At 35.0% G+C, this 12,112-nt stretch overlaps 1 protein-coding gene across 1 annotated transcript in view; it reads right to left on the bottom strand.

The window, feature by feature from the left end:
- Positions 1-1,204: 1,204 nt before the first annotated feature.
- Positions 1,205-12,112, bottom strand: part of dgkaa (diacylglycerol kinase, alpha a) — a 50,443-nt gene continuing 39,535 nt past the window's right edge. The window contains exons 16-24 of the mRNA XM_026945074.3: positions 11,428-11,513; positions 10,827-10,916; positions 9,367-9,527; positions 8,232-8,296; positions 7,059-7,149; positions 6,142-6,319; positions 4,702-4,819; positions 3,192-3,252; positions 1,205-2,188 (exon numbers count right to left, since the gene is read on the bottom strand). Coding sequence (XP_026800875.2) covers positions 2,108-2,188; positions 3,192-3,252; positions 4,702-4,819; positions 6,142-6,319; positions 7,059-7,149; positions 8,232-8,296; positions 9,367-9,527; positions 10,827-10,916; positions 11,428-11,513 — 931 coding nt within the window. The 3' untranslated portion in view covers positions 1,205-2,107. The remainder of the gene's footprint in view (positions 2,189-3,191; positions 3,253-4,701; positions 4,820-6,141; positions 6,320-7,058; positions 7,150-8,231; positions 8,297-9,366; positions 9,528-10,826; positions 10,917-11,427; positions 11,514-12,112) is intronic.

The raw sequence follows: 12,112 nt of genomic DNA, 5'->3' as shown, positions 1-12,112 counted from the left end.
ATTAAAACTTAGATGCAAATTTGGGGCCTAAAATTAATGTTTGAAAAATACTACAGGATCTTTGTCTAAAACTAACACTGCTCAATAGATGTACAACAGGTTTTATATGAATATGTGTGGAAAATTAAAATGTAATTATTAAAAAGAGTCCTGTACAAACCATGTAGACATGCCTATAAACATGTTTAATTCTGTAATAATTCTTTATTATTATTAATAATAATAAGTAGTAGTAGTAAGTAAAAAGTAGCAATAATTATCATCATATTAGCAATAAATCATAAAACAAAAATTAAATAGTTTCTTTTCAAGTTCATATATCCTTATACATGTTGCGTATGATTGTGAATTGTTTTAATCTTTGACTAATTTTTAATCTTTGAGATTTTGGACAAAATAAAAAGTGCTATATAAATAAAGGTTATAGATAAAGACAATAAATCTATAACTCTACAACTTTTAAATAACTCCTGTATTCAGTTCCAGACCCTAATATGAGTAGAAACCATGCAGACATGCCTATAAACATATTTAATTCTCTAATAATTCTTTAAAAATACTACTACTACTACTACTACTACTACTAATAATAATAATAATAATTAGTAGTAGTAGTAAGTAATAAGTAGCAATAATTATCATCATATTAGTAATAAATCTTAAAAACAAAAATTAAATATTTTCTTTTTAAGTTCATATATCCTTATACATGTTGCGTATGATTGTGAATTGTTTTAATCTTTGTCTAATTTTTAATCTTTGAGATTTTGGACAAAATAAAAAGTGCCATATAAATAAAGGTTATAGATAAATACAATGAAGCTATAACTTTTAAATAACTCCTGTATTCAGTTCCAGACCCTAATATGAGTAAAGTCTCTTTTTTCCCCTGTTAAGTACAAATTAAGTAGGTTATTTGTAAATATATATGTATGTTACAGGTTCTAGCATTTATTTTATAGTACTAGATACATGATACAAACCCATAAGTTTCCTCTACAAAAAATAACTGAATCTAATCAGGAGGCAAATCTGATTCAGTGTGATTTTCATTCTGAAATGGAAACAGTGCCATCTAGGGTGCAAGACCATGAAATACACTTTTTCTTTAATTAATGAGGAAATGAGTAATCTACTTCACTTGGCTCAAATCCCTAAGTGCATCTGACTAAAAATAACAATGCAAGAAAAAAAACAAGTGAGTCTTTAATTAAACATTTTGTGACATTTATTCAGTCATTTTTACAGGCAGTAATCTGAAAGATCCACATTCTCAGGAAATAAGCTAAAGGTGACAGTATGATGTCAGCTCTTAAAAGGCATGTGACTTATCACAATCTATTTTTATAAGCATGTGTGTGTGTGTGTGTGTGTGTGTGTGTGTGTGTGTGTGTATAATATCTATCGATTTAAGAGAAGTATGAACACAGTTAAGTTGTAAACTTAAACTTCAAGCTGTTAAAATATACTAACTAGTATAGTAGGATGGTCAGTTTGAAGAGACTGAATTAAGCATCTCTTGCTAACATCAGCATAACCAGGCAAAATGTGAAATCATTCATTTAAAACGATTAATATGTTATCTAAATATTACACCACACGTTTCAGGTGTAAACACAATTACAGGCTGCGTTGGCAATCTTCGCACACTCGGATATTCACTCTAAACCCTAACGCCTAACCTAATACAGCCGGTTTATACCTTGATGTTAATCGTGATTAGTAGTTTCTAAAGCTGTTGAAGATTTAGGTCACTGAAAACGAAAGCGGTGGTTCTTGCCGTGGTGTGTTGTTGCTGTGATCTGGACCTTCTCGGTACTGTGATGGACAGTAATGGCACGACGGGGATCAAGTAAAACTAACACTGCATTCTTGATGCACCACTGAGGTAAGTGACAGTGTGAAAAGGAGATCTCCTCAGAACACAGGTTTCAAAATATAAACTGAAGCATCATATTCTGTGTATATATTAATCCTTTTCAATACACACGCGCACACACAGTTTGGCCACATTGGTTTCAGCATCCATATATATATATTAATTGCTATATATGGACCACATAAACATGTCAAGTTGCTGATGCAGGTGCAGGCGCAGACGCAGACACTACTTTAGGTTGAAGAAGCCGGAGGATTTGGTTTGAGGAGCCATCAGCATGCAGGCTTGGTTCTTGTGTGTGATATTAATCTGTAGAGAAAAAAAAAAACACATGACTCATCACAAAACAGATCAAGAAGACGTTCAGTATGAGTCACTGACTTACTGTATACTATGACCTTTATGCTGTTGTGAAAGTGTGAATAGTCATATCAATGCAGTTAAACAGCAAATAAATACTGTTTAAGTAACAAATAAGTAAGGAATAAGACAATAGGGTGCATACTGTTATAGGAAAATAATCAACGTCAGAGCAGTGCGACGTGGCTCGACATGAAGCGGAGTTAGTTACCGCCACCTTAGATGATCGTTTTACTATAACAGCACGTCCCGAAATGTTTAACTCCTCGTACACAACGTCAATTTGCCAACAATTACAATTTAATATTATTTACTTATTAAAGAATGACACTGTGCTTTTTTATCCGTTTATAGTTACATTTATGTTGTGGAACTTCCATGAAACAAGTTTTATCACTTATATTCTAGCAGTTCAACAATGTCTCATTTTTTTCCTCTCTCTTGACGCTAATACGACACAAAATTGCTGCTTGTCATGTTACTGAGAAACGGCGAAGCACAAAGCCCTCCACCCTGAACACTTTCCTGTGTCACAAAACCTAAAGTTACATACAGCTTTACAGCTCTGACACTGGAGACTCCTTCCAAAACTCCTTCACTATATCAATAAGTCCACATTTTTAAGTATTATTAAATATAGTTAATAAAAATATAATTGATTGAATCAGTAGCTGAGCCAAAGAAAAAAGTCATGATCTTTGAGATATGTCACGTGTACATACGTGGACGATCTAAGTAAAAGAATATAAGGATTAAAAAGTGTGAGGAAATGTAATTACGAGCATTACATTAATATTTAAATACCCTCAGGTACAAGTACAAATCCCTCTAAAGGGATACTTAAGTACAGAAAAGAAGTACAATTATTCACTTTCACTGTGCTTTGGTTTATAGTCCCTCAAGAAAGACATTACCAAGTATAATGAGCAGTTAGAAGCTAATGCGCACTTACAGTACACGGCGGCTGCATCCACGGCTCTCCATCGATCTGCATGGGCAGGGGCTTCTTTGTCCTGTTACCAAGCAATACAAGCAATTTAAAATACAAATACAATTTAAAAATATATATTATAATGGATATAACAAAATAAAAAACTGACCATATGGGTACAGCAGTAGTGGGTTTATTTTGTGTGTGTGATTCTCAGAGTGACGTCTGTGATTTGTAACCAAAATCTTGGATTGTTACTGCATTTTATAAAATGACTTAATGCTGATCACAAATTATTATATACTTATTTTATCATTTTATGTTAAAGTAGTTATAGATCATTTTTAGTTATTATAGTTAAAACCACAATTGGCTCGTCATGTACAAGCTGAAATAATGTTGTGAATCTGATAAAGTTTAATACAAGTACAATAAAATTAATTATACTTTTTATCAATCTAAATCAATGTTTTAGCAGTTTTATTGCGGTTCTGTGTGTAAAAAATTCAGGATTAAAAACTGTCATGGTTCCACTTGAATAAATAAATGAGTCAAGTAAATCTGTGCTGTAATTATATGGGCATCTGTACAACTGTTTTTTTTTTTTTTCCCTCCTTGCTGTAAATCTTCAGTGTTATGAGACTCTTAACCAGGTTCTATGCATGAGAAAAGAGCAGCGCCATCTTAAGTGTGAACTAATGACTATTTGGAGTATGCAGACTGGGGGGAGGGGGGTTAAGCCAGACAAACCTGCAGGGTGTCGACATCCTGGACATGTCACAGCATGTCACAATTTAATTGTTTTGACAACATGAACATAAAAAAATACTTTCTTGCACCCGATGCTTATATACTATACAAAGCACTACAACATGGAATTAAAATAAAACTACGTAACAGTAAGTTCTGCCATTTTGGAATTGTGGAATCACATGACAACCATATGCCAATGTTTTCTGTTTCATCAATGCTCAGAGAATGGGTTTATTTCATTGACTTAATGCTGCTGAATCAATACAGAACTTACTCTGGCACCACGCCATGCTGCTAATATTTTGCACAATTTTTCGGAACCAGATTTTTTGCACACTTCATTTGCACTGTGTCATCCTAAAGCCATCACCCACTGCACAAAAATATATCTGCGCTACTGCAGTTACTTCTGTACCGTACATATTTATACATTCTCTATGCATATATACAGTCATGATATACATGATATTTTAATGTTTGTAACATATCCTAATGGGGAACTGCACTGAATCTTGTTATACTTGTACAATGAAAATACAGGTATTCGTATGTTTTCGAGTTATTCACACTATAACATAAAAATACTTCATCCACTCTGAAGAGTAGATTTAACAAAAGATGTGTTTTCGGTGGTCGATAACACTGTTTAAGTGTGTATGTGGAAAAGCAAAACTGATATGGAAAAATGTGTTTTCAAATGTAGCCACGTTAATACGTACTATAAGCCTGTGTATGTGTGTACGTGTGTGTACGTGTGTGTATGTGCGTGATGGCTGACCTGATGGTGATCTGGGAGGTCTTGGCAAGCCGGACAGCACTCTTCAGGCCTGTGTAGATTTGTCCCATTTCTATCGCTCCCTCCAGTCCCACCACCTCCAGGCGCTTATCACTCATGTCTAAAGGCACACAAACATTATACATTATTGGGCGTGTTATCTGATCAGCTAAATACAGCACTAAATCATTCCTTTCTGGGAATCAATTTCTACAACCAACATCGAGAACAGACCTGGGCCACATTCTTTTGCTTCATGCATCCAAGATAAAATGACGTGTAGCAGATTTACTAATCATGATCTTTTCAAAGTGATTAACTCGGTTTATCTGAGAAGTTTATTAGAACAGCCTCTGGATTAAAACAGAATTGAGCTCGTCTGTGTTGATAGAAAGGGCAGATGTAAAACGTGACTCATACGGTAAGACAAAAATTGCCTAATAAGGATGATACTGAGCAAATTAAAATTATTTTTGCAGTAAAACATGCACACTATTTAGTTTAATGTGGCGGTGAGATAAATTGAAGACATAAAATTACAATAAGTCATCATTCATACTCTTAGTTTCCCATTTTCCTTTTTTTAAATACACAAAAGCACAAATTAACCAAAATATAAAAGCATTTGTATCAATGGAATAATTCCCATTCCATTATATCAAAGTGCAGTTGAATTCTCTAATCTGATTGGTCAGGAAGTGTTGACTAATTTTCTATAACAGCAGCTCTGACACTAGTTACAGCTGCAAGATAAAGTATAAATTACAATAACAACTTACACAGGGGCTTGAATGACAGGCGTGCCACGTAAACATATTAAAAACCATGTGTTGATAAGTTTTCTGCGAGAAGACGTTTATTTATCATTGTAGGAAGGAGTCTCCAGTGTCAGTAGGTTTTCTGACACAGGAAGTTCTTCAGGATTGAGGGCTTTGCAGTTTTGCAGTACCATGACAAGCTGCATTTTTTGTCTTATTAATTTCAAATAAAAAAAGAGTGGCTGGTGAGTGAACAACAGTTTATAGCTGCTATAACAAAAGTGATAACAGGAACTAACTTGTTCTGTGGACGTTCAACAACATTAAACTCTTTTGTAAATAAAAAAATGTTTGCCTTGATAAATTGCCATGATATAAGAGGAACAAAACCCTTTGGGACATAATGTTACAAGAAAATAATCAACTTTGGTGTGGTAACAATAATCACACCACCCCACTGTTGATTATTTTCCTATCACAACACACCTCCAAGTATTTTACTCCTTACGTAGCTAACTGGAGCTGACAATCTTGTTGTCTTGGCCAAGAACATGGCCCTGATTTTAAATTGTCAATATAAAACATCCTTTACAAACTGTCTGTGAGAAATTTCATGTGTCTGTCTCGGTGTCTTCACTCAGTCTGAGTAGGAACACTGATAAGACAGTCCTTGAACTAGTCCTACCTTGAGGGCTGACTTTTAAGTCTTCAGGATCTACGATAACCTCAGGCAATTCCTGGCTCGCTCGGTCACTCTTTTTGGCTTCACCCCACAGGTTGGATCCGCCGTGCATGCTGGGAATGTTCAGGATGGCAATGCCTTCCAGGGAGAGGTTACTGAGGTCCAGCTGAATGCCGCAACACTACACAGGACAGAACTAGTTAATTAATGAGTTAACTGCTTAAGGTCGTATTTTATTAAAGATACTTTTTCCCAAGAATCATGTTAGACAGCGTCTCTCAAATGGGGTTCACATACTCCTACTTTGTACTTTGTAGGAATGGAAATTTGTGCCTTCTAGGAAAAAATATTTTAAAAATAATTAATTACTGGGTGGATCGATCAAGGGTACATCTTTTGTGTCTTTAGTTTGTATCCTTAACTGAGAAGGTGCATGTTAAGGTGCATCGGCTGTAAGAGTAAAGATTTTCATCACCATTAAGGTCCAAATATTGTATGTAGCTTGAATTATTTTTACAGACGTGCTATATTCACATTTCCAGGTCAAGAATACATACTAAATATAATAATCTAAATGCACTAAATGAGACATATAGCACCAAAAGTAAAAAGGACAAGCGGCTTACTAAAAACAGATTGTGTATCTTTTACAAATAGTACTACAGGACACGTTAAAAGAAAAATAAACCTGTATCAAGACAATTGTGTAGGAGTGAGATTTAAATCAAATGCCCTCTCTCTCTTGCTAAAGAATTATTTCATTTTCTAGCTCATATAAAGTATATATTGTATTTTCCTGTACACGGGTAATTGTTGAAATAAATACTCATTTTATAGCATTTCTTCTAGTCAGTAAAGAGGTATTTAGCTTTGAAGAACTGCATTTCTGTAACGTTTCATAGATGATGTCTCTATCTTACCTCTATGGTGAGGCACTCCTTGAGTTTTTTACAGGATGCCGAGATCGTCTCCGAGGTGGCAAACTCAAAGTACCAGAGCTTGTTCTTCATTCTGAATTCAGCAGTGACATTTACATACGAACAGAAGCCATTAACACACTCTGAGAAGTAGCATGTCATGCAGTTCACACTCTAACAACATTCAGTGTTTACATGCGCCATGCTGCACCCTGGTGGGAAAGATCATAAACTAAACTGAAAATGAGTTAAACCTGATAATTGCTGTGATTGTCCCAGGTGTTAATTGCTTATTACCTGAGACATTATAGTGTAAACATGACATTTTGGTGAAATGACCAGAGCTTTATATATATATATATATTAATTTTGTAGAATTCAGTATTTCAGCTGCAAAACGTCTGCCTCACTGTGTGACCGGTGTACGAACATATGAATAAATGAAGCCTGAATAATTCATTTTCACGTCCTGACACCTAATAGTGTACTATAAATATATAAAATCAAACACCTGGGACATAATACATCATCACCCCTGATGATATTAAAGGAAAAATATTAACTAACACATTAACACATAAGGAATACAACACTTTAGGACGGGAAAATATTTTTAATATTTTACTCTTACAGGAAAATAATCAACATCAGTGGTTAAGTAATGCAGTTAGCCATGACTGGAGTTAGTATTACCACCCTGACGTTGATTATTTTCCTATAACAGCACATCTCAAAGTGTTTTATTCCTCTTATACCACAGCAATTCACCAACACTAGCAATTTTTATTTATTAAAGAATGTCAACAGGTAACTTTAAGTCTCCCATGTCAAGAAGCCTAAAGTTACAGCTGACACTGGAGACTCCTTCCAAAAATGCTACGAGATCACCCACATAATCATATAATACAATATCAAATACAAGTCTCTGTGAATGAGTTGTTGCTATAGAAACGATAACATATCAGAACAAGTATATTATTATAAACCTGTGATCTCGATTTCAGTCGAAACTACTGGCAGGGCTGCTGTTACAGAAAATAAATCAACACTTTTCCGACCAATCAGAATCAATCATTTTAAAGTGCTGTGGTACATGTAAATATAACACTATTACAGAATCATAAATATTATGATTAATATAAAAGGCATTCAAGCAGAATTATAATAAGCTCCCACCTGCTGTTGAATTTCTGTGGATGTTTTTCACGCATGGTATGAAACCGGTGAGCAATCGACGCATCCTGCAAACACAACATACAATCAATTAATATGCGATGCAGTGTATTTTAATATTATCTGTCAATATCATCTGTCTGTCCTCCATCTTCATAAAATCCTACCATCTCATATTCTAACACACACACACGCACACACACACACACACACACACACACACACACACAGCTTTAAATCAACTTATACAGTTCAACTTCCTGCAGGAGAACATCCACCAGATCTCGGCTGGTCAATACGACTGAAAAAATCAAACGGATCATCAGCGTCTTGATTCATTATTTACCGTAATATCATTAATAATTCACTAATATTTAATGAAGACATCCAATATTATCACGTTGTGTTTGTATAATAAATATTTGAAGCAATGGTATAGAGTAACAAAATAGAAATACTTCACAGCTGTACTTTTTTGGGCTTATGAAAGTATAAATCTTTCCGTAAACTTTAACTTTCGCTTCAGTACGTTTTCAAAATCTATGAAGACTATGATCAATTTCCTCACACACTTTTGGGGGAAAAAAAAACACTGATGACTTTTCGAGCATTATTTATCAGCTATATATATACTTCATATCATAATCATATAATACAACATAGAATTGAGAGATACGTTAAAACTTCTATTCAAGTGGTTTTCTTGTGAATTACTTTAACTTAAATGTGACTATTGGGTATTTAATTTAACAGTGTTATGTTTTCTGCATATTATTATTTAAAAAGAGCGTCAAATTAACATATTATATCAAATAAATAAATGAGTGTGCTAGGAAATTCTGAATATAAGATACTAAATGCTGGCTGGTGTTTAAGTTCGACCATTTTGAGAAATACACACACATTAGATTAGATCACAACTATTATTAGAACACCAAGAATAAACACTAGTGTAAGTGTATTATATGTTATACAATATATTAAAGTGTTTTCAGTAATAACATTGTGTATAGAATAATAGAGTACAGTATTTCAGGTACATGATCTAAAATATACTCTAACTATACTGTTAAAGTTTACTATGCTCGAGGATTTGCTAGCTGATGAGTGTTGAGGGATTTTTTGTTATCTCTCTCACCACTCCGATGGAGAAGTAGTTGTTGATGATCTCATAAGGCACGGGGTCTCCTTTCTCTTGACTGTCCTCCATCACCACCTCCACACTCCAGCGGTCCATCTGTACCAGCGTGCTGAACTCCAGCTCCTTCAGGATACGGCTCAGGTCCACGCCGTCATAACCTGCACATACACAGCCCATTAATCACACTGTACAGCCGTACTGTACAGGCTGCATGCATGCGTGAGGACGCTGTATACACACAGTACTGTGTATTCATTATGGTTTCTGGTTAATAAGTCGTTTAATAACATATTACGTAATGTGATACTTTCTTTACTGATATACCCACGTTTCTCTGTAAAACATATTTCTTTTTCAAAATGTACTTATTCACTCATACAGAAGACATCAAATAAACATCTAAGAAATTTTTTTTTATTAATATTAAAGTAATAATATTATACTTTTGCACAGTACTGTATATGTCAAAGCTGAAACTTGGCAATTATGTACAGTATTATAGAAAATCATTAAAATAGAGATCAATTTATTCATTTTTTTCTGTAAATATAATATGATACATTTCCACTCTTATTTCTGTTGTGTTATAAAAGTGTTTATGGATAAAAATAAAATTTCAAAAAATTAAATTATGTAAGTAAAAGTTGTCATTTATGATCATGTTCTATAGCACAATTCCAACATGAACATAAAAAAATTAAAACATTAAATAATCACAATAAAAGTAAAGTAATTTTTGCTCTGTGGCATATTTCTAAGAATTTTTTTTACCCATATATGAAATTATTCATATACTGTTAGAGAATATTAATCGAGTGCTTTCCCAATTCATCTCCTGGAATACTGATATATTTTAGTATTTTTACTGATTCAGCTACTTGAGCTTGCAATGGAAACACTGTATTCAACATGAAAAACTGAAAAATGCGGAGTTCAAAGCAGCTTCATGTCATCCTATCACTGAAATTAGGCTGTGGTTCCTCAGATATTCAGAAATTTTAAACACAGAAGCAAAGTTTCCTCTTTGAAAATGCTTTGGTCAAATAATTCTGACTGTATAAATCGCAAAATGCTTCATTTACATGTGATCCTGGACAAATTTTCAATTCAATTGAATTCAAATGATTTTATTCGTATAGCGCCTTTAACAAGAGACGGTGTCACAGTGCAGCTTTACCCAAACCTGGATGTAGATTTAGATCCCTCATGAACAAGAGTGCAACTTGTAAGGGTGAGACTTGACATAAAATGTTCAGAAACAACTTAATATCATTTATACAGCAGAGGGAATAAGCATTTTTTCACATGGATGCAGTTATTTATTTTGAAATCCGACTGCTATGAGATGATTTGCTGAAATTAAACATTGCCGAGCAAATCTAAATAACATTAGTCCATTTTTTTCCTGATCTGGTTTATTCCAAATGTGACACCGACCTCAGAGCTGATGTTCTTACCTCCTCCCCATCGCAGACAGCGCGCGAGGTCATTTCCTGTGCCGAGAGGAAGCACGGCCACTGGAGGGCGCACTGGCAGGTTGGCCTTGTCTACAAGTGGGTGAGAGAAATTCTGACAGTCACATCAGGATAAAAGCAGATCATTTTAGACAGGGCTGCTGCACTTTAATGGTGATTAGCTGAATATTCAGCGATTGTTGTAATAGTAGATGATTACAATAATTTGAAGAGAAATCATCTAGTAATTACAGACTGAAAAATCTGTAAAAGTGCTCTCTTCCCTCAATCATGGTTGTTTGAGGTCTGGCAATACAAGAATAGCCACTGCATCTTTAAACCTTTCTCAAGGCAGATGTCCTCTGATGTGCCTTATCTCAAACAGTTTACGAATAACATCTTATTTTTTCCATGTTCTTCAACATGACTAAATAATAATGCAGATTGATCTGTAATTTATTTACACCTCCACCTCATAGCACATAATACTACTACAGACTGAGTATCTGAGTGCACCATCTAGTGGCCATGTCCAGCAAAATTTATCTTCTTGTCATATTCACTATGAAAGATTTAAAAGAAAAAAAACATGTTTAATTCTAACCTAGGGCATCGAGGATCCAGCCCACAGTCCCATCACCTCCACACACTAATATTCTGTAGTCCTGAAGATCCCTGAAGAAGCTCAACCTGGTGAGGAAAAACTACCATCAGTTTTGTTTAAATTTCAGATTCAGATGAGACAATTTTACATATTACACCCAAAAACACAAGTATGTATCAACTGGCTTTCACAACTGGGGAAAAACAGGAGCAGATTCTCCATTTAAAAAAAGGAAAGCTCAAGGAGGGACCCTTCACCTGACACATTCTACAGGAAATAGTTAAATCTAGAACCCTATACAGGTGTTATGCGGAACCAGAAGGTTCCCCTGTCAGGGATGGCTCCAAATAGAACCCTTAAGGAAGCTAAGACTCCACCGACAACTGGACTGGGGCTAAATGTAGTGCTGCACTCACTCCGGATCCGCCCCAGATCCACCCCAGATCCGCCCCAGATCCGCCCCAGATCCACCCCAGATCCGCCCCAGATCCGCCCAAAGACCCGCCCCAGATCCACCCCAGATCCGTAGAGCAGAGGTAGCTTTGTGTCTTTTTGCACAATGGTCCTGTACAGGAACTGAACCTGTACCAAAACAGATTTAGACCTGGCCCAGATTAACAAAGAATACTGTTATATCTGGCCTTTAACTCATGCAGATCTGAATATTATTTTTAAATATCTGGCC

Source organism: Pangasianodon hypophthalmus, chromosome 16 (genome assembly GCF_027358585.1).
Source record: "Pangasianodon hypophthalmus isolate fPanHyp1 chromosome 16, fPanHyp1.pri, whole genome shotgun sequence".
In the NCBI taxonomy this organism is placed as follows: Eukaryota; Metazoa; Chordata; class Actinopteri; order Siluriformes; family Pangasiidae; genus Pangasianodon; species Pangasianodon hypophthalmus.
Note: the sequence above shows the minus strand (reverse complement) of the source record. Positions and strands in the feature narration are given on the sequence as shown.